The sequence below is a fragment of the Nanorana parkeri genome, unplaced genomic scaffold (assembly GCF_000935625.1).
Source record: "Nanorana parkeri isolate BGI_ZX_2015 unplaced genomic scaffold, ASM93562v1 scaffold223, whole genome shotgun sequence".
Lineage (NCBI taxonomy): Eukaryota > Metazoa > Chordata > Amphibia > Anura > Dicroglossidae > Nanorana > Nanorana parkeri.
The window spans coordinates 1,138,672-1,163,764 of NW_017306491.1; the positions used below are offsets into that span (position 1 = coordinate 1,138,672).

At 41.9% G+C, this 25,093-nt stretch overlaps 1 protein-coding gene across 2 annotated transcripts; it reads left to right on the plus strand.

The window, feature by feature from the left end:
• Window positions 1–1,105: 1,105 nt before the first annotated feature.
• SERPINE2 (serpin family E member 2) lies at window positions 1,106–24,775 on the plus strand. 2 transcript variants are annotated; one of them, XM_018556055.1, is made up of 8 exons: window positions 1,106–1,386; window positions 3,880–4,107; window positions 6,172–6,369; window positions 11,084–11,279; window positions 15,489–15,589; window positions 17,425–17,511; window positions 18,449–18,532; window positions 24,021–24,775. In XM_018556055.1, exons 1-8 carry the CDS (start codon window positions 1,131–1,133, stop codon window positions 24,056–24,058), a joined length of 1,188 nt encoding a protein of 395 aa, XP_018411557.1. In that variant the 5' UTR covers window positions 1,106–1,130; the 3' UTR covers window positions 24,059–24,775. The 2 variants fall into 2 exon arrangements, with proteins under 2 accessions (XP_018411557.1, XP_018411558.1); XM_018556056.1 differs by having other exon boundaries at window positions 17,428–17,511.
• The last annotated feature ends 318 nt before the right edge of the window (window positions 24,776–25,093 follow it).

Here is a 25,093-nt window from a genome sequence, read left to right on the forward strand (position 1 = left end):
GCTAAAATTAACAAAACTTACTGTGCTATGCAGATGAGTCATCAGTGAGGAGAACAGACCTGTTGGTGGTTTGCTACAATGGTTGACAAGCTGTACTCTAAACTCTATGCATAAACTCTCTGAAATTATTCAAGTCGGTAGGACAAAGTTTGGAATCTCTTTACAAGAAAATCGGGCAGGAATATGACCTTTAACACATTGAAATAGTCTAAAATCATTGCAATATATGTAGTAGACCTGATGGAAGCTTAGGAAAAAAAAAAGCTGGAGATTCACCTTCAGGAACATTTCACAAATGTCCATCTCTTATTGACCTAAACTGTGTTTTACAATGACTATGTTCCAAATACTCTGCAGACTCTACGCCTCTCTTGTGTCCTGGCTGTAAGCAATTATGATTACAACATCCAACTAACTTCCTGGATTTTGGCTCTCCTTTCACTCTCAGCTGATTTTAGAAACCCTCTAGGCTTCTCTCCCTCTATTTCCTGTATTGGCATAATTCCCGATGCAGTGTATCTGAATTACTACACTCAGTGTTTGGCAAACGTCATTATTTAGAGCTTCTGATTCATCTTTAGAAAACAACAAGCATTTGATTTCTCTCCAGTATTGGCTCTTTTTAAGTAAGAAACAAATGGTTTACACTATAGCAATATTAAAAGGTCTATAGCAGTTTTTGGGGAGTTGAATTTACTGAGATGATGATTTTGTTTTTTTCTTCAATGCTGTTGAAATAGACATTGCCTACAGTACATTGCAATCCTGCCTAAGGAACATACAGTATGTCTAATATCTGTACGATAATCAAACAACCACCCACACTCAAGCCTAATTTGGCGTGAAACCAGGTATTTGAATGGTTTGGTTTGTTTATAGCTTGTAAAACAAAATCTGGGAAAAAACAGGTAGCTCATAGAGACTCTATGAAGATGATGTCCTTGTAGGAAGTTTATTATGGTTGACCTCTAATCTACTATTGGTCTCTCGTTTATTTTTAGAAGCTATTGTATTTTTTTTTCCATTCATGATGGGTAACATGTATAAAGTTACTGTAGGCGTGTAAGAATTATGTTGTAACTGTGTATTCCTTTTTCTCTTGCAGGTGTTTTTGTTCGAGTTAAAAGACCATGACGAGGTTCCTCTTGGCTTTATTTGCGGTGGTATATTTGACCTCAGCGCAGTCACAAATTAGTCCAGTATCCCTTGAGGAACTTGGATCGGACATTGGAATTCAGGTGTTCAATCAGGTGGTGAAGACTAAACCTCATGACAATGTGGTCATGTCCCCTCATGGAATTGCTTCTGTATTGGGCATGCTTCAGCTGGGGGCGGATGGGAAGACGAAAAAGCAGCTGACGACAGCAATGCGCTATAAAGTGAATGGTCGGTTTTATTTTTGTTTCCCTCTTTATTTATATTCTGAATTGTTTGGTTACAACACTTTTGTATTATTTGTGGCAATCATGGTCTTGCATATGAAAATTGTTTAATTTTGTAGATCAGACTCCTGATGGACACCAGATGGACACCTATGGATACGTGGGTTGTAGTATGGCATTTCAAGCATGTCTGTGTCACTGCAATATAATAGCCCAGGGCTGCACAGCACACCTTCATATTTCAGACACTCTCCCTCCTCTGTTTAGTCTTAAAAAGAAAGAATAATTTTGTCTGGAGCTGGCCTTTAAACACTCCTATCCCCTGTCAATTGTTATATAGTTCCACTTTAACTGATGTGTCTTGCCTGTCCAGTGATGACACGAATATGAGCCAAGCATAGACACTAGCATACCTAACCCTTTCTGATACAAATGGCAGTTTATACATGTACCCTGATATAAACCTATGATGATATTGTCTACACCTTTTGTTGAAAAAAATGTAATGTTTCCATAATCTACTGTTTGCACCAATTTGTAAAAAATGTTTTTAAAGCCCGGGGAGCGTGCTTACGAAACACCCAATAAAGTGGACCAATAAAGTGCATGTGAACACACACAAAAAAGTGCACAGCAAGGGTGCTGTCTATAGGGTCAGTCTCCCAAGAGACAGGGCCCATCCCTGAACCCCCAGGGCGCAAGGCTCCTGACAGGATCAAGGCACTCGTGTCCACCTGGCCGAAACCAGACGGACCCATTCCTCGTGGTCAGCCGAAGCCGACCACCAAGTACTACGTTGAGGGCTCCCCCAAAGGAAGACCCTGATTCAGGGGAGGAAGGAATCTGAGGGCCACACACCCAGACTTCAGGGTAGGCCCGAAGACCCACACCCTCCGTCCTGTGGAGTGAAAACACATAAAGTGAAAAGTGCACGAACAGTGAGAAAAAATAATTTTGTGCCAATGTGTATACAATGGCTAGGCCTTGCGGCCCAGTAATTAAAAATGACCCCTGGTCTTAGCCAAAAGGCCTAGCCTAAGAGGTGTTGTGGTTTGCGCCAATGTTATACATTTTTAGCAATACATTTTAAATTATTTTCCATAGAGCCAGTAGGACTTCAAACTTCACTTTTATAGATTGAACTATCAAAGTAGAAGTCAACCAAAAATATTTAGCTTTAGATATTGTGTGAATAGGTTAGAACCCCTGTCAGGTTTTAATTGCTATAACCACAAACTGCTATACAGTAACAATTTATTATCCAGAGCAATTTTTAATTTTTGCACACACGTTATGTTAAAATCTGAATTTCTGGCTAGAAAACTGCTTAAATTCCCCCAAACAATTGTATATTTTGTGGAAGCAGAGGCCTTGTAGAAAAAAAAAGCTTGTTGCAATTTTTAAGTCACACAATATTTGCAAAAAATGTTTAATGAATCAATATTTTTGGGAAAAAATGCACTAACATTTTTATATAATTTTAGCACATGCAAACGGAATGTAATACCCAATTTGTGGTAAAATATAAAAGATGGGGTCTGTTTCAGGTAAATAGATACCAAACATTTTAAAACCCGAAATTGTATGCACCCATGAAATGGCAAAAAAAAACCTAAAGAACAGTACTTCATGTGATACCAGTTCAAGAAATGGGGGTATGATCCTAACTGGGACAGTAAGGAACAGAAAGCGGTAAAAACACTGTCAAAGTTCTAATCCTTTCTCACTCTAATACAATTGTGTGTTTTTTAGTTTCATCTATATCCCAGCTTGGAGAGATTTTCTGGGAGAAAGAAGCTATATCAAGTAGAAATAGTACGCTGCTCACTTAATCTGTAACTGTATGAGGTAACAAAAAAGCTTCCCACTCATTTAGGAGGGGCAGTACCTATGGCCAATGTTCTATACCACCCCTAACAAGTGGATTTTTTGGGGGAAAGTTGGAGGACATCAAGCCTGTTTCTGGGATCTACATACCCTTCATCAAGGCTAATAATGGACTATTATTGTCTGGAAGGGGTTTTCCAGCCAGTCCTTAATCTACCAAAGCCGAAATAAACACTTTTGACTGGAGTTGGGCTTTAAAGTAGTAGGAAAGGCAGCAAGTTAAAAATTATTGCCGGGAGAAACACTAACGACTAATTCTATAACGTGTTAAAATATAGTTCAAACTGTATACCAAATATATTTCGCACTAAAATCCAAGTTTGCCATATCACCGAAGCAAATGTTATTCTTTAAATAAAATAAAGCTGCAAGACATAAATGGTATCTCAAAAGAAATGTATTTTAAAATGATATACCTTAGAACAGAAATGAGAGATTTTTCAGTTACATATTTGCACAGCTGTATTAACACAACAATAAAATGTAAGTCAGGATTTAGACAGGTGATAGAAACCATTGTTCATAAATGTCACCCAAAATAAATATTGATTTTTTTTGCCAATGCTCAATCTTGTGTTTATAAATATGTATGTGTTTTTGTTCTGTGCAGTGGTTGGTAAAATACTAAAGCGAATTAACAAGGCGATAGTTGCAAAGAAGAATAAGGACATTGTCACCACGGCCAATGCTGTGTTTGCCAACAGTGGATTCAAGATGGAGGACGTCTTTGTTAGCAAGAATAAAGAGATTTTTCAGAGCCATGTGAGAAATGTTGACTTCCAGGACAGGAACACAGCTGCTGCTATAATCAACCAGTGGGTAAAGAATGAAACAAAGGGTGAGTGCATCTCACATGTTCTGCTAGTGTCTTTTACAGGAGACAGCTCAATTTGGCCCTGAGCACAGAAAAATAAAGGAATCCATGTGTTATGTGGAATTTCTTGTCATTCTGTCTACAATGCAAACTGTCTAGAGGGTTTTTTTTCTGCTTATTAGGATTTCATAATTTTGGGGGCCTATGTCTACAATTTAATCTTTGTGCTGTTTTTGTTTTTTAGTTTAGCTCTAATTTTCCATAGACACTAGCAAAAGTTTACTTGTGCATTCCACAGTGTGGAATGCAGATTTCCTAGTGGTATGAATAACTTGTGTCTGTTTTTACACAACAATACTGCATTTTTACAGTACCTTGGGGTACTAATGGCATTATGGTGCCATTTACGCTTTTTACCTAGCCCTCCCCCCCCTTAACTTCCAGCCCCTGTTCCAAATGTATACCATAATCAGATGGCCTTTCCTGCAGAAGTTTTTTAGTCTGCAACTGAAATCTTCTGGCAGCTGTCCTCTTCAGTACAGCCAATCCCCCTATACTTCTATAGGGGCATCTGCAGAGAGTCCTTTGTATTGGGAGTGGACCCCCTAAATATCAACCAGAGCTAGCTACACAGGCCTGGCTAGAGGTAAGGTTTTGGTTGGAGGATCTGATGACTACTGTAGGCTGCAGCCTTCATATATGTGAATGTATGCATCTAAGCAAAAGACGATAACTTAGATTTTTTTTTAAATCATTAAAGTGACACTAAACTCCGGAGTAAAATCTTAAAAATGCATTCAAGTACCCTATTAATAAAAATTTACCTTTTTATTTGTGTATCACTCGGCTGTAGATCCACAAATAATCTCTGAATTGGTGCTGACACTCTCCTTCCTTCTGGAGGGTGGCCACTTTTGTTTCCCATGGTCCCTGTGAGTGTTGTACAGTAGCTACCACTCCAAGCTCCCTCCTGTGATGGACTACAATCTGAATACAAATTAGTAAACTAAACCTGAGATTATAGTGCATTACAGGACTGAGCTTGGGGTGGTGGCTACTTTACAACAAATAGGCATACATTCTGTACAGAAAAAAATGATTGAACTCCTAGTACACCTTGAAATGTATCTACTTTTACCTAGTGGTAAATCAGTTCCTGTTGGTACCACATATACGCAGTGCATGTGAGACCTTTTAATATTTACAAAAAGGCACCACACACCAGAAATACCACTGAATGAAGGCTTTATTAATATATCCGGGTTACACTAATACTACTGTCTGTGTGTGCATTTACTAAAGGTTGGTTTTAATGTAGTAGATGGTGGTGCGGGATTCTTTACGCGTTATGGAACAGCCAATTAAATGTTAGAGAGTTGAAATGGAATATGTGAATTATGAGAATGTAATCACGATGTACTGGTGAGATCTGTGTATATCCTGTGGGTGTTTTTTTTTAAGCATTTAATTCTCTGGATACTTAGTGTGAATATGAAGCGATTATATATGATGCCTCTGGCTTCAGTTTTTGTATAATACATGAGACAACTAATTTGTGAGCATCAGTGCTGATATAGTAGCGGTATAGTAGATAGGAGTTCAATTAAAACTCTACCTGGAAGGGGTTGATTTGATCAACAGAATTTGCTGTTTCACTAAAGGCGCACATAAGGATCCCCCTCCTAGCGGTTGCTATCTCTAAGCCTGAGGCGTGTTGGGGTGTGTGGCTATATGGTGGGGAACATTAGATAAACCAGAATGGAGATAGATCAATAAAAACTTTGGTGATATACGTGGTGTGTGGTAAATTTTTGCTGTTATTGGATAAAGTTCCAAGAAACCGGGATACAACAAAGACTTAAAATGCTCAATGCAAACAAAAGTGGTTGAGCTCCATTACCTGCACCTTGGAGGCTCTCATGGAGAGGGAGTCCTTTAGGGAAATTGGAGCGGTGATGTTTGTTTTGGATTCTTTTAATACCTGCTGCACCACGGTACAGCGTATGTACCCAATTTAAGTATAACTAGTGTGACCTTCTAAGCACTCTGGTAATCCTTCAATAATCTTGTGTATTTCATGTCTTCTAGGGATGATCGACAATCTGTTATCATCTGATTTATTGGACAGCTCCATGACTAGGTTAGTTGTAGTCAATGCACTGTATTTCAAGGGACTATGGAAATCTCGTTTCCAGCCTGAAAACACAAAAAAGCGAACTTTTCATGGACCAGATGGCAAGTCTTCTCAAGTACCAATGCTAGCCCAGCTTTCCCTGTTCAGGAGTGGTATGTATTTTTATTTGTTTAAATTTGGTGTAGAATTTTTGTTCTCAAACTCATTCACACTACAATGTGCATGTTACTCCAACATGCAGCATTATTATGTTGTGGTGCCCTTTTAAAATGAATGGCACCACAACACACATCCAGACCACACCTGTTACAATTCAAAACAGTGCAGATGGGTATGTGAAAAAATGCAGCACATCTGCAGGCATTTATAGTATTCTGTGTGGTCACAGTATTTTTTTTCATGAGCAAATCACAGTTGAGTAGGTCTAAACTAATTAAATTGTTAGCTGAGCTGCCAACATGATGTGGTGGAGAGGATTATATTTAATTTTATAACAATCTACTAAGTTTCAGTTGGATTGGAGTTCTTATTAAATGGCAATCAGCAATGAAGATTTCTCCAGGCTTCCCGTAGTCTATCACCTACAACAGGTATTCCTGAGGGATTCTAAGATTTCTATGAGGCATCTGAGATATGTAATCCTGCCAGTGTGTTCTGGGGCTGCTCCCTGGCTTCTGCCACTTGGGTATAATTCCCAGATGAACCTCTCAGGAGTTAGCCTGGTATAATGTCAAATGTGCCTCAACTGGCACCTCCTAAACCTAAAATGTCTTGGCTCCACTGAGACATTCTATCACATGCCAGCTTCTTCCTGGGAGCTGATTTAGAATATTTTAAGTGCATAATAATAAAAAAGCATATTTTGAATAAAAATGATGGTGGGAGATATAGCATTTGATTATTGTTATAGGTAATGCTTTGCATTCTAGCTGCTACAAATTATTCCCGCATCACTTTACCACATTTTAGTATCTATTGTAGGAGCTTAGCAAGATGCTCTCAAATCCTATTTTTTTTTCAAATATCTATTTTTTCCTTGTAACAAACCAGTTCTAAGGAGACAATGCTCTATCACTGTGCTTTATCTATGGAGGAGCAGCATTGTCCACCTAGGACATGAAGTGCTTTAAGAGTACAGAACATCTCCCACTCTCCTCATCTCCATAGCATAGGGTGGAGTTCTGTAGTCCACAGAACTAAGACCATGGTTACCCAGAAGTCATATTCCTTACCCCTGTCCTGCCCTGACTTAGGCATTTCTGTCTACAACAGCTTGCTGTCGCCCTCCCTGAACACCCTTTATCCCCTCACTATACACAAAATTAGGCCTCGACTGCTACATCCCTGACAAACAGATGATACCAGAAGCCTCAAAAGACATAGCTGTATATCTCCCCACCCCCCTTCTAAAACATGCACTGGTCACCCCATACTTAAATTCCTTGCTGGCCCTTGGTATCTCTCTCTGCCCCCCACGAGTTTGAACTTGAGACCCATTTCCTTGCTCCGTTTACCTCCAAACCATTACAATTCCTAGTGTACATCCATCTGAACTGCTAACCCACTGAAAACAGTCTGGCTTTACCCCGCAACACTCCACAGAAACTACTCTTCTAAAATTCACCAGCAACTTACTAACTGCTAAAACCAATGGCCGCTGCTCTGTACAACACACTATTAGACATTTCTGCAGCCTTTAAAAGTTTACCATCTGCTCCTCCTCCAAAAGTTCACTCATTTAGACTTTAAAATTCTGCTCTTTCCTGATTCTCCTCCTACCTATCTATCTAAGCGCTCCTTCAGTGTTACCTACAAATCCATCTCCTCCTCTCTTCTTTGTCTTGTCTTAAGGGTCCTCAAAATCTTTGTACTTGGATCCTTCTACCCTCTATGTACACCTCATCAGTTGATGAGGTCAGTTGCTTGCCTCCCATAGCTTCCAATACCATCTTTTTTTTTTTCCGTTTTATTAACTGACATGTCATCAAAACAAGGTTACAGTCATGAACGTTCGAGCAAATGTTACAGATGCAACTACCAAGTCACATGTGATTACTGTTCTTTACATACAGTTCTAGTAGAGGCATTTCGTGGATACAAAACTGTTCGGTTATCATCAAACATAACATTTTACGTAGATCTAGTAGGAGCATCTGATGTGCTTTCATTAAAGAGAAATTCTGCAGGCGGGACAAATTTGCGTTGTGATCGTTACTGTATTAACTCGCGGAACGCAGAATATGTCATCAATGCTATAGTGTAGAAATCATGCTATGGGAAGTAGTAACTCAGCCTCATCCAAGGCGAGAGTGCTGGGATTAAAGGTAGATACGAGCAAGGAAAGAGCAGAGTGAGCTGAAGGGAGTAGTAGACACAAGATGAAGGAAAGGTTTAAAGGATGGGTAGGGTCCTGAATCGCTGCCAGCGTCCCCGCCCAAGGAAGGTCTCATCACCTCCGGCAGCTGAGAAGCTAGAGTCCTGCCAGAGGAGGTCCCCTCAGTGTGAATCAGGAAGGCCAACACGTCCCCCAGGAGTGCGGCCTCAGTGTCAGCCTGATACAAGGTCTGCATACTTGGTGGAGTGTTGGAAGTAGATCCATGATCCCCAGGTGGTCAAGAACCTCCCTTCGGTGTTTCCACAACAGGGGAATAGTGGCTCTAGCAGCGTCTAATAGGTGGTGTGTGAGTGAGTGTCGGTATTTTGAGAGTGGGGCGGCTGACGTGTAGCAGACATGCCGCCGGTTTATCTCTGAGGTCCGTCAGGGTCAGGTCCTGTATGACAGATAGCACCTGGTCCCAGAAGGGTTTCAAGTCCGGACAGGACCAGAAGGTATGCAACATCGTGCCAGAGTCTGAACCACATCTCCAACACTGGGCAGGGATGGCAGGATTAATTTTGTGCAAAAGCCAAGGTACTCTATACCATCGGGATAGAATTTTGTAGCCCATTTCCTGCACTTTGCTGGCCATGGAAGGTTTGTGGGACATGGTGAGTATGGAACGAGTCTGTTGTTCGGTAAAAATTAATCCTAGTTCCCTTTTCCATTGCTGCAAGAACGATGGACGGACGGTGGAGGCGGGCGCGCTGATCAGTTTGTAAATAAGGGATATTTCATGTCGTGTGGGTTCAGTCCCCTTACACATCGTCTCGTAGTCCGTATGGGGTCTATCTAGGGCTTGGGGATTAGGGATAGCTCGCAGAAAGTGTCGGAGTTGCATAACACTCCAGGAGTCTAGAGGGGGGTCGGTAAGGGACCGTATGGCTGGGCCCGATAACCAGTCGGAATTTGTTCGAAGTCAAGTAATCTGTACTTGTCCACTGTCACAAGTCTGGAGAACCGCGCAGTGTCCGCTCCCGGCGCTAAGTCGGGGTCTCCTATCATCGGTGTTAGTGGCGAGGGGGCCGAAGCCAGTGTGGGGTGCTTGAGCGTCGCCTTGGCAAGTCGGATTGTGGTAGTAATCAAAGGGTGGTCCCGCACCGACAGCGGGATGGGGGACGAGATCCAGGGGAGCCCTTCCAGTGGGTACTGACAGGAAGCTCTGTCCACGGCTACCCAGAGCTTGCCGTCTCCGTGAGCGTGCCAGTCCAAGACCCTATTCAAGTGAACAGGTTTGTGATATAATTGGAAGTCCGGCAGGCCCACCCCTCCAATACCATTTCTATGCTGAAGACATTCAACTCCATCTCTCTACTCCTCTCTCTGCTCCTCAGCTCACCCCTTCAGTCTTCTTGCAGATTGCTAATATACTAACAGACATATGAGTGTGGATGTCACACCACTCTCTAAAACTCAGTCTTTCAAAATCTACGCTCCCTCGTTACTTCCTCCCCTGCTCGCCTACAGGACTTCTCCAGAGCCTCTCCCATCCCCTGAAACTCCCTACCCCATTCTCTCTGGCTATCTCCTACTCTGTCCACCTTTTTAAAGTGTATTTCCAGTTTTGCAGGCTAATTTGAGAAATGCCTTCTAAATGTTTGTGTCCCTAATTTATACAGTATAATGAAAAATAATTAAAAAGAACATTTATTAACTTTTTTAGATGTTTTGTTGCAGCATGCAACATGGCTGATTTCAGGTTTTATTCTGAGCACCTTCACACTGATCTGTCCTTATAGAAAGATTTAGGACTGAAATTTGAGGATTATGTTTCCCTCATTAACATTTTAATTGCAGAAGGCAGGGTTGTAATCATTTAACCCTTTGTCTACTTCACAAATCTTAATGAAATTAGCCAGCACAATACAGTTAGGGTCAACAAACCCCTCACCCATCCTAACATTACAGAAGCAAGTAGAAATGTTAACCCTTAGGAAGCCATATATAAACACTAACCAAAGTAAAAGCAATTTAAACTGCAAGAAGCATTTTTTTAATTTCTTTTAAATTATGTAATGTGAATGGGAACATATAACTAATATAAAACAGATTGTACCCCAAGTTAGATTTAAAAGTGAAAATACACTTTTAAGTGATCCCTGAAAACTCTCCAGGGAAGCTTATCCTACCTCTACCTAAAAACTACTCCAAGTCATTCCCTCACAGTTACTACCTTTTTTTTATCACTTGACCCTCCCTTGTAGATGAATTACATACTCTTAGGTGCTGGGCCCTCCTAACCCTCTTGTGTTGAATTGTATTGTAACTTATTTTGTAGAGTGCTGCACAATGTTGGCGCCATATCCTGTATAATAACAACAACAGATGATCTATATCAGTTTAAAGAGCTAATTTGACTAATTACCATTATCCTCTTGTGAATCCTTGATCTGTTTGCTGGTGAATGTGTAAGGCGTCGGGAATGCATATCCGCACCTCTCAATCTGAAGTCCTAACTTTCTTTTCTTTTTTTCTTTGAAAAAATACAGGGTCAGCCAGTACTCCTAGTGGTCTGTGGTACAACGTGATAGAGCTGCCTTATCATGGTGGAAGTGTCAGTATGTTGGTGGCACTGCCCACTGATGAAAACACCCCTCTCTCTGCAATCATCCCACACATCAGTACGAAGACCCTACAAAGTTGGATGACTATGACACCGAAGAGAGTCCAACTAATTTTACCAAAGTAAGTGCTTGACAGCCACTTAATTATATTTCATAGGGACCCATGTACATGGCTTTGCTCATTTGCAGAACTGCTGTTCTCCCCATTTAAGTCAATGGTGATGCAAACACAGCTTGATGCAGCTTATAAAGAGGTCAAATGCAGATCAAGATGAGGTCCAATGCAGGCCAGAAGCACCTATAAAAGGACTTGCTTTCTTTCTTAATAACTTTGACAATAAGTCAATTTTTACTGGCCGGGCCAATCAAATACAAACCATTTGTCAACTCTATGGAGTGGGGCTGGCCAGAGTTTGAACATCTGAGATCTTGTTGAGATTTCAATAAGGCTGGTTCCTGTGCATTCTGGAAGAAAGCTGTAAGAAAATATATACCCTAATGTTACTGAACAGACTACAGCAATTCCATTTAGTCATATAGACTGGGGCTGTAAATCCAAACTTCACCAATTCCTAAGCTCACCTGCATCCTTCCCTGCATATTTATACTAGCCCACTAGGCTTCAAGCTATTGTAGCCCTGTTGTTAAACACTTTAGTTGTTTTCCTCTTCAGGCTACTGAAATAGCATGCACCTGTGTGGTAACTGAAGGCTGAGCCTCTGCAAAGTGGGAGTATGGTACCCTAATAAAGTCTCTTATCGTAGTGTCTCCACCCAACTGGGTCTTGTATATTGTTCCAGTACTGGACCATTAGAGGTTCAGGTGTTACTCCATTGTCCCTGGCGCCATCTCCTTAAACTACTGGATCATCTTGGGTTAGGCAGATAGACTAGTGGAGGTTCATATGGTGCTCCAGTGTCCCCAGTGACTCCATGATAGCCAGATCAGCAAGGGTGTACAATCCATTAGCACATGGTAGGCCTTAAGGGCCTGACCCTCAGGCCTGGGCAGAAGCCCAGCTCCTAGTAGCAGGACTAAACACTACAGGCGAAACAGCCCCAGCAGCAAATATGCTCAGTAGTTTTGCTACAGCCAAACCAAACCCACTACTAACAAACTCAGCAGTGGCTGGCTAACTAACAAAAGGCAAGGCTAACCATACCTGACACAGACACTGAATACCCGCAGAGTCTGCCAGATGACACAACATAGACCGCCACTGAGCACACCCTACCAGTGAATACAGAACACAACAGCAAAACCCGAAAATTCAGCGCACGTTTAAAGTGACGCTAAACTCAGGAGTTAAATCTTAAAAGTGCATTCAAGTACCCAACAATACTGGACCTTATTTGTGTATTACTCAGCTGTAGATCCTCAAATCATCTCTGAATGGGTGCTGACACTGTCCTTCCTTGTGGAGGGGGGCTACTTTGTGTGTTGTAAAGTAGCCACCACTCCAAACTCCTGTAATGGACTACGATTGCAATACAAACTAGTAAACTAAACGTGAGATTGTAGTCAATAACGAGAGCAAGCTCGGAGTGGTGGCTACCAATTCAAAGATGATTTGAGGATCTACAGCCGAGTGATACACAAGGTACTTTTGTGTCAATAGTTAGGGTACTTGGAGGCATTTTTAAGATTTAACTCCTGAGTTTAGTGTCACTTTAAGCATGCTTTAGGGAACACATCCCTACACTATCCTTATGTCTGCTTACACTTAAAGTAGGACCAAACCTATAAAAACAATAAGGGAAATAGTTTAACTATGTTTATATACCAAAACTTAAACTAGTCAACACTCATCTGTCTCCTATTAAACAGATCAACAGTCTCTTTTGCAGTTCTTAACAACAACTACTCTGCTCCACTATGTTTTTGGTTCCCACCTTCCTGCATTGGTATCTGTTTTTGCTGTGATGCGGAACCAGACTTTATTTACTCAGCTGTCCCTGTTGTCCTTGTTTTTAACTGCTGCTGTGTTTTTCTCCTGTTACTTGCTGTTGTTTTTTTTGCTTACTATCGAACTGCTTTTCTTCCATCTTATTTCACCACACAACCTTCACTTCTAGCAGTTTTTCCTGTGATCATGACGTGGTCTGTTTCTAGACAACATACTGCGTTTGGCGCATATCAGTGATGACGCCCTTTGTACAATCTCCTATTTTTTTATGTGCTTATTTTAGTAAAGCTTATGAAGTAGAATGTACTATTGGAAGAAGCTTGCCATGTGCCTTTTTATATGCAGAGCTACTTTCTACTGGGCAGGATTGTCTCATAAACCAGGGTCAGGACCCAAATTGGGTCACAAACATGTTTGAGATGGGTCACCACTTGACTTTGTGTACAAGCAATTAGCGTGATGATACACTGACTATGAGTATATTTTATATAAAAGTCTTATTTTAACAAAACACAGCATAGAAATAGAGAGAACATAAAGGAAAGTGCAGTAGACTGTTGTTTTCAGTGCCTCTTTCTTTATATACTGCTGCTGCTACATGTGTGCTATAATACAGCACATCATTGCTCTATGTGCAGGAAGTTGGAGTAAATGAAATGTGTGTGGCTGAAGCAGTTTAATTGTATTATAATAATTTCATCCTGGTCATATGTCCTCATTTGACCATGTTCATTATGTCGGGTGGGACCTTTGGAACTTCTGTAAGTGTGTGCACATCTGTTTGACTTCTCCATTGTTTTTGCTATAGATATTGTAATGCATTTGCACACCCGCCATTTTTACTGAAGTGAATAACTGTTCATAAACTAGAGGATTTAGAACTGGTATTTTATGATTTATTAATTTTTTTAACTTTTTTATCACTTGTTTAAATTTTTTTTCACTGAACGTTTACTATCGCAAAGGGGATAACAAGCCCTTATGTGACAGCATTTGGAGGTGACAGGTTCTCTTTATGGAGACATCAGGGGTCTATTAGACTCCTGATAATCGCCGCTGTACCTTCAACACAGATGAAGCATAGGAATGTGCTTCACCTTCTATTTACCCGGAACTTCAGCTGGCTGCTGAGAGCAACACTTCATGCTTCAGTGATTACAGAGCAGATTGGGAAACGTGCCTTCTCCGGTCTGCCCCTGCTCTCCATCTTGACACTGTGTACCATGATTGCAGGCCCCCCCCCCCCCAGAGGAGCGGGGCACCCAAAAACCATGGCGGGGGTTGATACAGGGGTAATCTGGATGGTTGTAAAGGCTCTCAAATCACTTGTAGTTAGGAGCTGGCCCTGCCTGCCTGATGTCATTGGTTGTTAGGAAGCCAGCAGTCCTAGCAACCAGTGACTGAAGCGGAGGGGGGCCTGCGCTGGGTTATGGTTGACAGTGGTCTGTGGCTGGGCTGTGTACCATGGTCCACCATTTAGGGACCACTGATGTAAAGTATAAAATCCTTTTTAGTGTTATCCTATGCCCAGAGCAAGGAGTACAAATGGCTTTCCATTGCAACAGAATCTTGGCAGTCTGAGAGTCTTCCAATATAAACAACCAGCAGGTGTTTCTAAATTGGTGGAAACAGACTGAAAGCTGACTTAAGTCTTATGATTTTCTAAGGATCTTTGAGGATTAATTACTTCACAGTACAAGCAGCTAGATATGTCAGGGGTGGCTTGCTTTTAAAGTGCTTTTAATGCTTGTTAAAAATATGTAAAAGCTATGTAATGTCGATGGTCTGGGCACAGGTGAACTTTAAATATCCATAGATAATTAAGCCCTATACAAACGGAAGATGGGGGCTATAGGTGTCCTAGGGATGCACCGATACCAAGTACCGTACTCGGTACAAGAACAAGTACAGATACTTTTCGAGCTCCAAGACTAGACTAGAGAAAAATTCAAAAGTTAGGAGGCAGCTGTCATTTTTAAGGAGCACACGCAGCTCCTGGGATTTGTACATCTCTGTTTTAATGTATGATTTTGTTTTTATAAATGAAGGAATGCACCAATACCATTTTTACAAGTACTGATACTTGCCAAAGTAATGATTTCAGGACAGTGGTAGAGCGCCAGAGCTAGGTCCCAGCTGAAACCGCTGCAACCCTGGTAGTTCTCATGAAAATGCCAAGTATTGGTGCATCCCTTAAGGTGTCCTATTGCATGAACTTCCAGGCTCAGGAGATACAATCTTGCATGTGTAGTCCGTTTTTGTTTTTTTTATAGGTGGTTGGATTGTGCATACACAGACTTGACACCATCTAATTTTTATGGCTAGTTTTAAATATTTCTATTTTTACCTGCTAGTATCAAAAATGTTCATATCATGTATCAAAACTATTTTATTTATTTTTCTTGTAATGTGTGTTCACAATAGGTTCACAGTGGAGGCGGACGCTAATCTAAAGGAACCTCTGAAAAACCTTGGCATCACTGATATGTTTGACTCCTATAAAGCCAACTTCACAAAGATTACCAGTAAGTCTAAATGGCTTTTATCTGTCACAAATCAATAAAAAATACAGAAAGTGACGTTGCTTTGATTTTAGACCTTTTGCTGGTCATCTAACTAACTTTCTCAATTCAGAATTGAGGAATCTAGCCAGATGACCGGCAAAACGCCTTCAAGAAAAATACAAGTCCAGTGGCTTGGTCTTTTTTACAGATATGCCATGACCTGGATGATTGAGCACCTTCACATACATAAATGGTGTTTGTCAAATGTTCCCATATATCACAGATTACATTTTTTAAATTTTATTTTTGCAAATATCTTTAATCAGTTTTATGACATTGGAATTTCACTTTTTTTATGCAGATAGTACAGATGCAGCAAGAAAGTTTTCCATGAATATAATGTCATAGTAGCAGCTGCTCGCTATGACTGAGATTCATTGTAAAGGGGTATCACAGCATGAATTTTAGGGATCTAAAAATGGAATAAGTTTATCTTGAAAGTCATACTGATATTTCATCACAGAACATGCATTTTATGCAGTGACAAGTAGGTACACAGTGAAATGTGCGGAGGGAGCTGGAAGGGGAAACGTTGCAGTGTTTTAGTGCTAGGTACAGTATATGAATACAGATGAGCATGCTGCTTGCATTTCCCCGCTAGCCATATTTGATAAGGCTTTTTATGCAAGCATTGTATCTGCAGACATTTTTTTAAGAAATAGGGTGACATTTGTACTTGTGGAGCCGTGAATAATACAGCACAGCAAGACAACGGAATTATCCAAAAAGTTTAGTTTGTAAGCTTGCTTGTTTTCAATTGAACTTTTAAGGGCAAAAAAATGGCAGCTGCTGGATTCCAAAGATCTTAAATCGGAACAGATGTGAGGTGTCTGGGGTAAGATATTGGCTAAATGGAGGAAGCCCTTATTGGCTCTCAGAATTGGGGTATACATATGGTAATGAGACAATCAAAATAACAGGATTGTAACAGAAATGATGCAATCTGGATTATAGAACAAAATCACATATTTCTTTTGATGTAGTAATGGAAATCCTGCATGTGGTCATGTCACTGGAAAATGATTGCTCAGGCAGGGGATTTACTTGGATGACTCTGGCTGAACATTATGCTTAAGTCTGCCCTCAAAACGTATCTTTATTTTTCATTTTAGGTCTCCTTTGAGTCATTTTATAGAAAAATACTGGATACTGGCACTTTGAACTTTTCTTCTGCTATACTAAATCAGAATGTAATGCTGAAAAGTGGTACTTTTCAATATCATGTAATTTTGTGCCATCTAGTGTTAAGAATATGCAATATTAGAAATCACCAATACTAGTGTCATCTAGTGCTCAGGATTGGTACTGCCATTTAAACACAACATAATTTCAGCTCATGAATTAACTTTGGAGAAGTGCCGCTATGAGGAGAGAAATGGGAGCAGTGATTGCTGACTTCTTTCTAAAACTAGTGTCTCCAAGGCACTCATCATAGTCCTGGCTAGACTCCCTAGTCAATCAGTGATTTGGAGCAACCTTGCAATCAGTAAAATCTGAAATGTCTGAACTCCCATTCTGCAATACTTAGTCTAATTTGGTGGTAAAGCTAGGATCAGGATGATGGCAAGGAGACATGCATTGCATGTTTTAAAAGCAACGTTTAAAACATGTTTCCAATCACAGCTCCATAATTTCACCATCTTCACATGTTCCCTTTTAACTTTTCTTTATTATATTTCATATTGTGTGCTGAATCATGGAAACTAGAAAGCAAATATAAACAAATTGTACTCAATCATTTAGTCTTCCAAAATGATCTTGTATATGTTATAATAGTTGTATAAATTCCTTTTTAGGAGCGGAACAAGTTTATGTGTCGCATATGTTGCAGAAAGCTAAAATTGAAGTGAAAGAAGATGGCACAAAGGCCTCTGCAGCCACCGGTAATACAGATTATGTCACCGAATCAGTCTTTATCTTTTAATGGAGGGTATTTCTTCAACTATAAAGGGGATTTGCAGTTACCAGCTACCATATACAAACACAATAGGCAACAAGCGTAGTTGTTGGGGACATCTTTGTTTAGTTGACCTGTAATACTTTAATTATAAAGAAAGGAAAAACTTTATAACCTTATAATGTGATTACATTTAAAAGAAATCTGATTGCAATGGATGTTTAGATCGGCTGTACCTTTTATCAACCATTCTAAATTTCATCATTGAGCATGTAGACATTGGGTCTTTTTTAATTAGAATGCTAAGGCCAGTGTTGTGCAGTAATCCCTAGCACCCAGAGTTTAGTTTTCATTATTTTAAAAGAGTCTGAACAATAACTGATGACTGGTTGTTGTGGCTAACAGCAATCTAAGATTTGTTAGATCACATTTTTTTTTTGCCATGGATAGGTGGCAGGTGGTCAAAAGAATATTTATGGGGTATCTTTGTAGTGGGACTGACTATAAAGGGTAAGAGTGATGGAGAGCAATGAAAGTGTGACAGAAGTTCTACCACTTCCAAGTCTACTAAAAAAAACCTAGCAGAGTTGTACTTTATGTCCAGTAATGTAAGGTCATGTCCCAATTTTTTAAAACCATGCACTAACAGAACAGCTGTCCAAATAGAAAGTGTATGCATCACATATTCGCAGCCATATGAAGCTGCTATGTAGCGTATTTTCACATATATTCATGTCACGGGTATATGTGATGTTGCTTTACTTTTGTTATACATTCTTAGTTTTTTTTTATGCTGAATTTTCAGTTTCTATTTCCACTTACTGGCATGTCGAGAGAGTTTAAATGAATGTTATGTTCCTGGCTTGTCTGAAATAAAAACTGTTGATGGTATTAATTGGGATACTTAATGTTTTCTCTTTCAGCTGCAATTTTGATAGCAAGATCATCTCCCCCCTGGTTTATAGTGGACAGACCATTTTTGTTTTTCATCAGGCATAACCCAACAGGTAAGGTATTTGTATGCTGTCTACAAAACTGTTCATCATGAATCCTAACAGGGAGCTTACCAAGGGCTGGATTTTACTGAGCCTGTGCCTTTTTAGAAAGCCATTTTTTCTGTAAGATCTCTATTAAAGAGGAACTTTACCCATATTTTCAAAATAACAACAAAGGCACCTTTAGAAATGTTGAGTAATGACAATCTACAAACATACTTCTAGATAATTGCAGGCTTTGTATTTTTTGCATACCTTATTTTTCTCTTCTTCCCCGGTTTTCTGTCAGTGGCCATTTCAACTAAGGGCAGGTTGCTAGATCTCTCTTTACTTCCTGGAACTCATCTCGGGGGAGAAAAATGCCTTTCTCTGAGATCTCATCAGATTACAGATGAGATTTTCCAGCAATGCTCTGTTGATGTGACCTTCCAAGGTTGCAATGCTTGGGCACAGGGACGTAACTGCCGTGAAGCAAACAACGCGTTTGCCTTGGGCGGTACTTTCCACGGGGGCGGCAAAGATGCCTCCCCAAAACAGTAAGGTAAGCCGGGCTGCACAGAATTCGCCAGTCTCGGCCTCCTAATGTAGCGGGACAGTGAGTTTTGAAGTAGCGGGACCTTAAGGCTGCAGTGCGCAGTCAGCATTAGGAGCCCTGTGACATCCAAGCGTGCATCGCAGCCGCTGAACATCTCATCTCATCACGAGATGTTCGGCAAGTGCGATGCACGCTTGAATGTGACAGGGCTCCTAATGCTGTTTGCACACAGCAGCATTAGGGACTCCTGTCACCCCCAAAGGGCGCTGTAGATAACTCCCCACTGCAGACTCAGACTGTCAGCGGTTTCTACCTACAGTCTGTAATTGGCTGCAGCGATTTGTGTCAGAGGGGACAGATTGCCGATTACAGACTTAAGAGAAATTGCTGATTATCTGTATGCTTCTATCTTCGTGCAGTCTACCAACCCCTCCGCTCCTGCTGACAGCCACGCGATCGTCCCTATTCCAGCAGCTGGCAGCAATAGCCAGCCTGTTATTGGCTCATTTAAATTGCAGTAGCCAATAACATGCTGGCTATTGAACCTGCCTGCTGTGAAAGTTTAAACCTGCCTGTTTAAGTTTCGCCTAAGGCCTCGCAAAGTCTAGAGCCGCCTCTGGGTAAGTGGATCACACTACTGTTAAAGGGACCCTGCAGAGCCCAGCATAGATTCTGCACAGCCCACCTGAAAGTATCAGGTGGGCTCTGCAGGATCTGTGGTGGGGTCTATGGTGGGCTCCGCAGGGTTTCAGTGGGGCTGTGCAGGATTTGTAGTGGGGTCTGTGGTGGGCTCTGTAGGGTCTATGGTGGGCACTGCAAGGTCTATGGTGGGCTCCTCTGTCTCAGGGGGGCTCTGCAGGGTCTATGGTGGGCTCTGTGGGGGCTATGGTGGGCTCCACAGGGTTTTAGGGGGGCTGCGCAGGATCCGTGGTGGGCTCTGAAGCCTGCACAGCCCCCCCGAGACCTGCAGTGCCCACCAGAGATCCTTCATAGCCCACCTAGACCCTGCAGAGCCCACCACAGATCCTGAAAAGCCCCCCTGAGACCCCGCAGAGCCCACCTGAGACCCCAGCTTTCCTGCTATGCTAATAGCGGAACATGTCCAAAAGCTGAATACAATGTGCGTACTGTATCCAGCGACTGACAGGTTATGCAAAAAGTCAAAACCAGGAAATGGTAGGACAAATTGTGTGTGTGGGTGGGGCCCGGTGTTCTGAGTTTGTCTTGCCTAGGGCAGCCCCAAACCAGAATACACCACTGCTTGGGCACATTACATAATTTATGCTAGTGGACCAGGAAGTGGAAAAAAAAACAATTTTCATTTTAATTGCCATTTATTGTTTAGCTAATGAACGTAAGATGATTTCATATCAACTTGCAGAGCTGTATGCTGATGTGATTTTTAGTCAATGGGGGTTAAAGGTCCACTTTAATGCCTCAAAATGTCTCCAGTTATCACTTAGCACTGCAGTGATATTTGTCTCTTCTGTTGTGCATCTGCTTCCCCTTCAGATCCTACTACAGAGATGTCCTTGGGTTTTATATTAAAAAAGAATTATGGTCAAACCTTTTTTGATGTTAGTTCTCTTTTGAGTCACAGGAGGACATTTATTAATGTCCTCCTGTGACCCAAAACTCAGCATATAGTGGTCTGCAGCCAGGAAAGGTCCCCGACAATATTGTCCAGATCTACCCGCTGCCTGATTGTCAGCTGGCTAGAGGCAGAGCCAGCTGTGCCCGTCCCCTCTCCATCTGTTCCTCCAGTCAGTGCTGGAGGAACGGAGAGGGGAGTCCCTGCGTGGAGTGGTGACTGACAGGTTTGTGATCATTCTGTTCTCGATCAGTAGAGCTGGCGTGTGACATTTGAAGTGTCACACATTGGCTCTAATTATGGGGATGAGTGCATGTTACTCCCCCCATCAGATGCGCAGGGCCGTAGATAATTTTTTTTCCTGGGGGGGTTCAGCTTCCTCAAATTATAAGATTTTATCTAGCAGACACACCAAGGTTTGAAAAAAATATACCGGCCATATCATTCCTAAACCAATCCTTTACCCCGAGCAATACCGATTTTGTTGTTCGACACCATATGGATAAAAACCATGTTTTCAAAAGACTTATAATTGGTACCAATTCACACAAACCACTTAGTATACACTTATTGGGATTTTTTTTTTTTTACCAAAAACATTTAGCAGAATAAATGTTGGCCTAATTTTATGAAGAAATTTGATTTTTATTTGATATTTTGTATAACAAAAAGTTGAAAATATTTATTTTCTTTTTTTCATTTATATAAAATGTTTTAATAAAAACCAGCAGCGATCAAATAGCACCAAAAGAAAGCTCTATTTGGATAAACGTGCACGGCTGTATCGCTCAGCTCCCAGGAAGGACCGGTGCTGTGTGTAATTAGTACGCAACCCCTGTCCTTCTCTATGGGAGTACATGACCATACGCCGCCCTACGCTCACCCCAAGTGCAGGTCTGTATGGGTACAGGTGTCCCGTCTTGGAAGCAGACAGGATCCATCCTGTCAGCGTACGAGTACCCGCACAGACGTGCAGGGTGGGTGAGCGTAGGGCGGCATACGGCCACGTACTCGGGAGCTGCCAGATACGGCCGTGCACGCAGCACGGAGCTGTGCGTGCCGGCTGTTTCTCATGTGAATGAGGCCTAAGAGACATCCTTTAAGGTAAGTCCCTACAGTAGGATTGGGAAGGGGGAAAAAAAAGTTTAACTTTAATGTCACTTTAAGATGTGTGAGGCTAAAAGATACCTGCTACCACAAGGGAGCTGGTCCCATGTCCCCCAATTTTACAGGCGTCACCTGCAGATCCCAGACTGGTCAAGACTTTGAATGCAAATCACCTAAATGCTTTTCATTTTGATATACTGTATATTTGCATTGTGCATTTTTCAACCTTTAATAAAGCAGTCAGCATTGAGCACCCTGTATTTGGACTTCACTGCATTAATTATAGATATACATAAGGATCTTAAAGCAACTTACTGGCACAGCAATGGTTAACCTCCTCCCCCCTGTCAGCTCACACTCCGTGTCCTGTGATCTTCGTTCACAGCGCGGTGTCCTGCACACAGTCTCCCCCTGGCTCAGGCTGATGTCAGCTGGTGATGGGGGCGGGGCAGCCCTGCTCTGTGTTCAGCCTGGCTGCTCTGTGCTCTTTCATCACTCGAGCTGTCCGAGCTGGGCATCGGACATAGCGGGCTGAGCTGAGCCGGCCCGAACACAATCAGGGAGAATCGGCCAGGACCCTCTGGGGGGGGGTTTGGACCCCCTATCCCCCCCCTTATCTACGCCCCTAGACTTGTGAGGCCTTAGGCGAAACTGAAACGTGAGGCCCCTACTTAAACCCATAGTTTAAAAAATGCAAACTATAATTAAAAATGAACTGTGATGGTAGAACGAGGCGGACAAGGAGATGAGCTGATTAGGGTTGTCACCTTTTCTTCAAGGGAAACCCGAGCACTCTAGTGCCGCAACGCAACTTTCTTTGGAGAAATTACAGGGGAGAGTGCAAGGAGAGACGGCCAGGGGAGAGTGCGAGGAGAGCGGGATGTGAAATATGGGAAGGAAGGGAGGCAACTGGCCCTCAACTGGCTGTGAGCTCTCTGTCAGCGGTCAGTCCATCCCGGTTCAGGGACTCAGATCCCGAGTGTCCAGGGGGTGAATCCAGAGTCACTCATTTTGCCTGATAAAGGGGATCTTGTGAGACCCCAAAACGTTGCTTTTTGATGCAATGTGCTATGTTTCATGCATCAATAAACAGGCGCCATTGATTCATTACTTGGAGTGCCGGTGTCTATGTTATCCTGTGGATCCAGAGTCTAGTCTCAGGAGAGGCACTGCCTCTGTGTCCACTGACCCCCCCCCCCCCCCACAACTGCCTCTGTGCCCACTGACCCCCCTCCGGCTCTTCCACTGCCACTGTGTCCACCTCTCCCACAACCGCCTGTGTCCAAGGACCCTCTGCCACTGCGCCCACCTCTGTCCCACCACCATCTGTTTTCACTGATCCCTCAGTTCTCCCCCGGGATACAGAACTCATCTGGTTTCTCTTTTTGGTCGTTCCTCCCGCCGCTGTCGCCGTTGCCAGCTTGAGCAGCTCTCTACTAACACAAATTAGGCAGCCACGACGTCCCAGCATTGGCTGAGGCGGCTACCTAATCTTCCTAACTTCAGTGCAGAAGCCCTTGGCCGTGATTTGTCGGCGCGGCCAGTGTAATGACAAGTCACAGGAGCGGCAATTTTCTCGTTGCCCTCCCCCCCCCTTCTGGATCCGCCACTGCGAGTGTCCCTTTATAGCTGCCTGTGCCCATGATCAATGGTGAGTCCACCGCAGCCGCCCCGGTTTCCTACCTCATGCCGCACGCCCCTTCATGTACTGATTCTCTCCCCCCTCTGCTCTCGCTGCGGCTGCTGCACTGACACACAGTCTGAGCTTTGGATGGAGCAAAGTCCCAGCGGGGATGTGCGGAAAGAGGTCCTGGCAAGTGAGCGCTCTGAACCCGCAGACAAAGGTGCGTTTTTTCGTCCCTCCCACAGCGCCAGCCCTACTGTGGACTAGGTGAGTTAGGCAGCTGCAAGGCCTCCGCGAGCGCGAGGCCTTAGGCGACTGCCTAATTAGAGAGCCGCCCCCACTAGTTCGCCTTTTAAATAGCACCATAATTGGTAAGCAGGACTCTAAGCACTCTTACTGTTGACATACTGGCCTGTTGCCTACTCCCTCACACATGATGATCTTTATCTGGGTTTAGTAACCATGGCAACGAGTGAGAATATACTCGTTTTGGAAAAATGTTTATTCCTAATTTTTCTAGCTCTCGCCCTAGTATAGAGAGTAGGTGGGAAATGGGACATAATGCAATGCTGCAAATTATGTAAAATTATTATAACTTGATATTATTGCAGTATATGATTTTTTAAAATTTTTTTATTTTCAGGTGCTGTGCTGTTCACAGGGCAAATAAACAAACCATAAGGACAATTGCAGAGTGAGGCTGCCATATCCTGTGCATTAATTGTTTAGATATTTGTACAGTGGTCTAGTTTGTATGTGAATTATCAAATAAATGGGATGACATTGTGTATTTTTTAACTTTTTTTTTTTTTTTTTTAATGATTTTTTTTATATGGACTTTTGATAACAAAAGTTAATGGTATATGTGTGTTTTTTGCTTGTTTTTTTTTTGTAACTACTGAAATATTTTTTGTGTGTGAAGTATTTAGACTGTCCTTTTTTTTTTGTGTGTGTGTATTTTAGCTTCTTGCAATATTTCATACCCCACTTGTGCCATCTTTTCTTGCAGTGGTGCTCTTATGCATTGAATGAAGTGTGTATATGTGACCATGCACTATTATGGCCACAAGTCAAGCAGTGTTTGTGACTAGAGCGCCTGGGCTTTGCCAATAAGCCAAACACAATTTGTGGTCGGCGTCCTGGGCTTTGGCAACCAGTCATGCAGTATTTTTGTAGCCAACATTTCTGTGCTTTCTTAATCAGAATATATGAAGGTTAACTTTTGTATTAATATATTTTTCATGTGTTCGTAGGAGAGATTTGACTACATTCCATTAATTTTGTCAGAACTGGAGATTAGACTGTACTGTTTTATATTGCTTGTAACAAATGATGCATGTGTTATTTTAAATAAAACGTTCCAGACTGCATCTCTTCTTTGAGGTGCTTTAAAAAATATCGCTTTGCATTGTATTATTTTTTATTTGTAATGATATTTCTTCTTCAAGCAAGGACTCAGAGCAAAATAAATATATTTTAATAGATTGAGAAAGGGCTAGTACCTTTCTCAACTTATAGTTTCGTTATAAGGTTTGTTGAAATCTGAAAACAAAAGGGGCTCTAATTTTGCCATGCAAAAAATAAAAAAATTACTTGCAATTTTAGGATACCCGTGATAAGCAAGTAGCTATATATTTATACAGGACTAATCACTAATACACAGCAGGAAATGTAATCCTTACAATGTATGATACTACAGATATGGAGTATTTGGAA

Bases quoted from the DNA above. Each gene is read 5' to 3' on its own strand.
- SERPINE2 (XM_018556055.1), top strand. From the start codon at position 1,131: ATGACGAGGTTCCTCTTGGCTTTATTTGCGGTGGTATATTTGACCTCA. The intron at 4,108-6,171 runs GTGAGTGCATCT...CATGTCTTCTAG, and splicing joins GGTAAAGAATGAAACAAAGG to GGATGATCGACAATCTGTTA. The intron at 18,533-24,020 runs GTAAGGTATTTG...TTTTATTTTCAG, and splicing joins CATCAGGCATAACCCAACAG to GTGCTGTGCTGTTCACAGGG.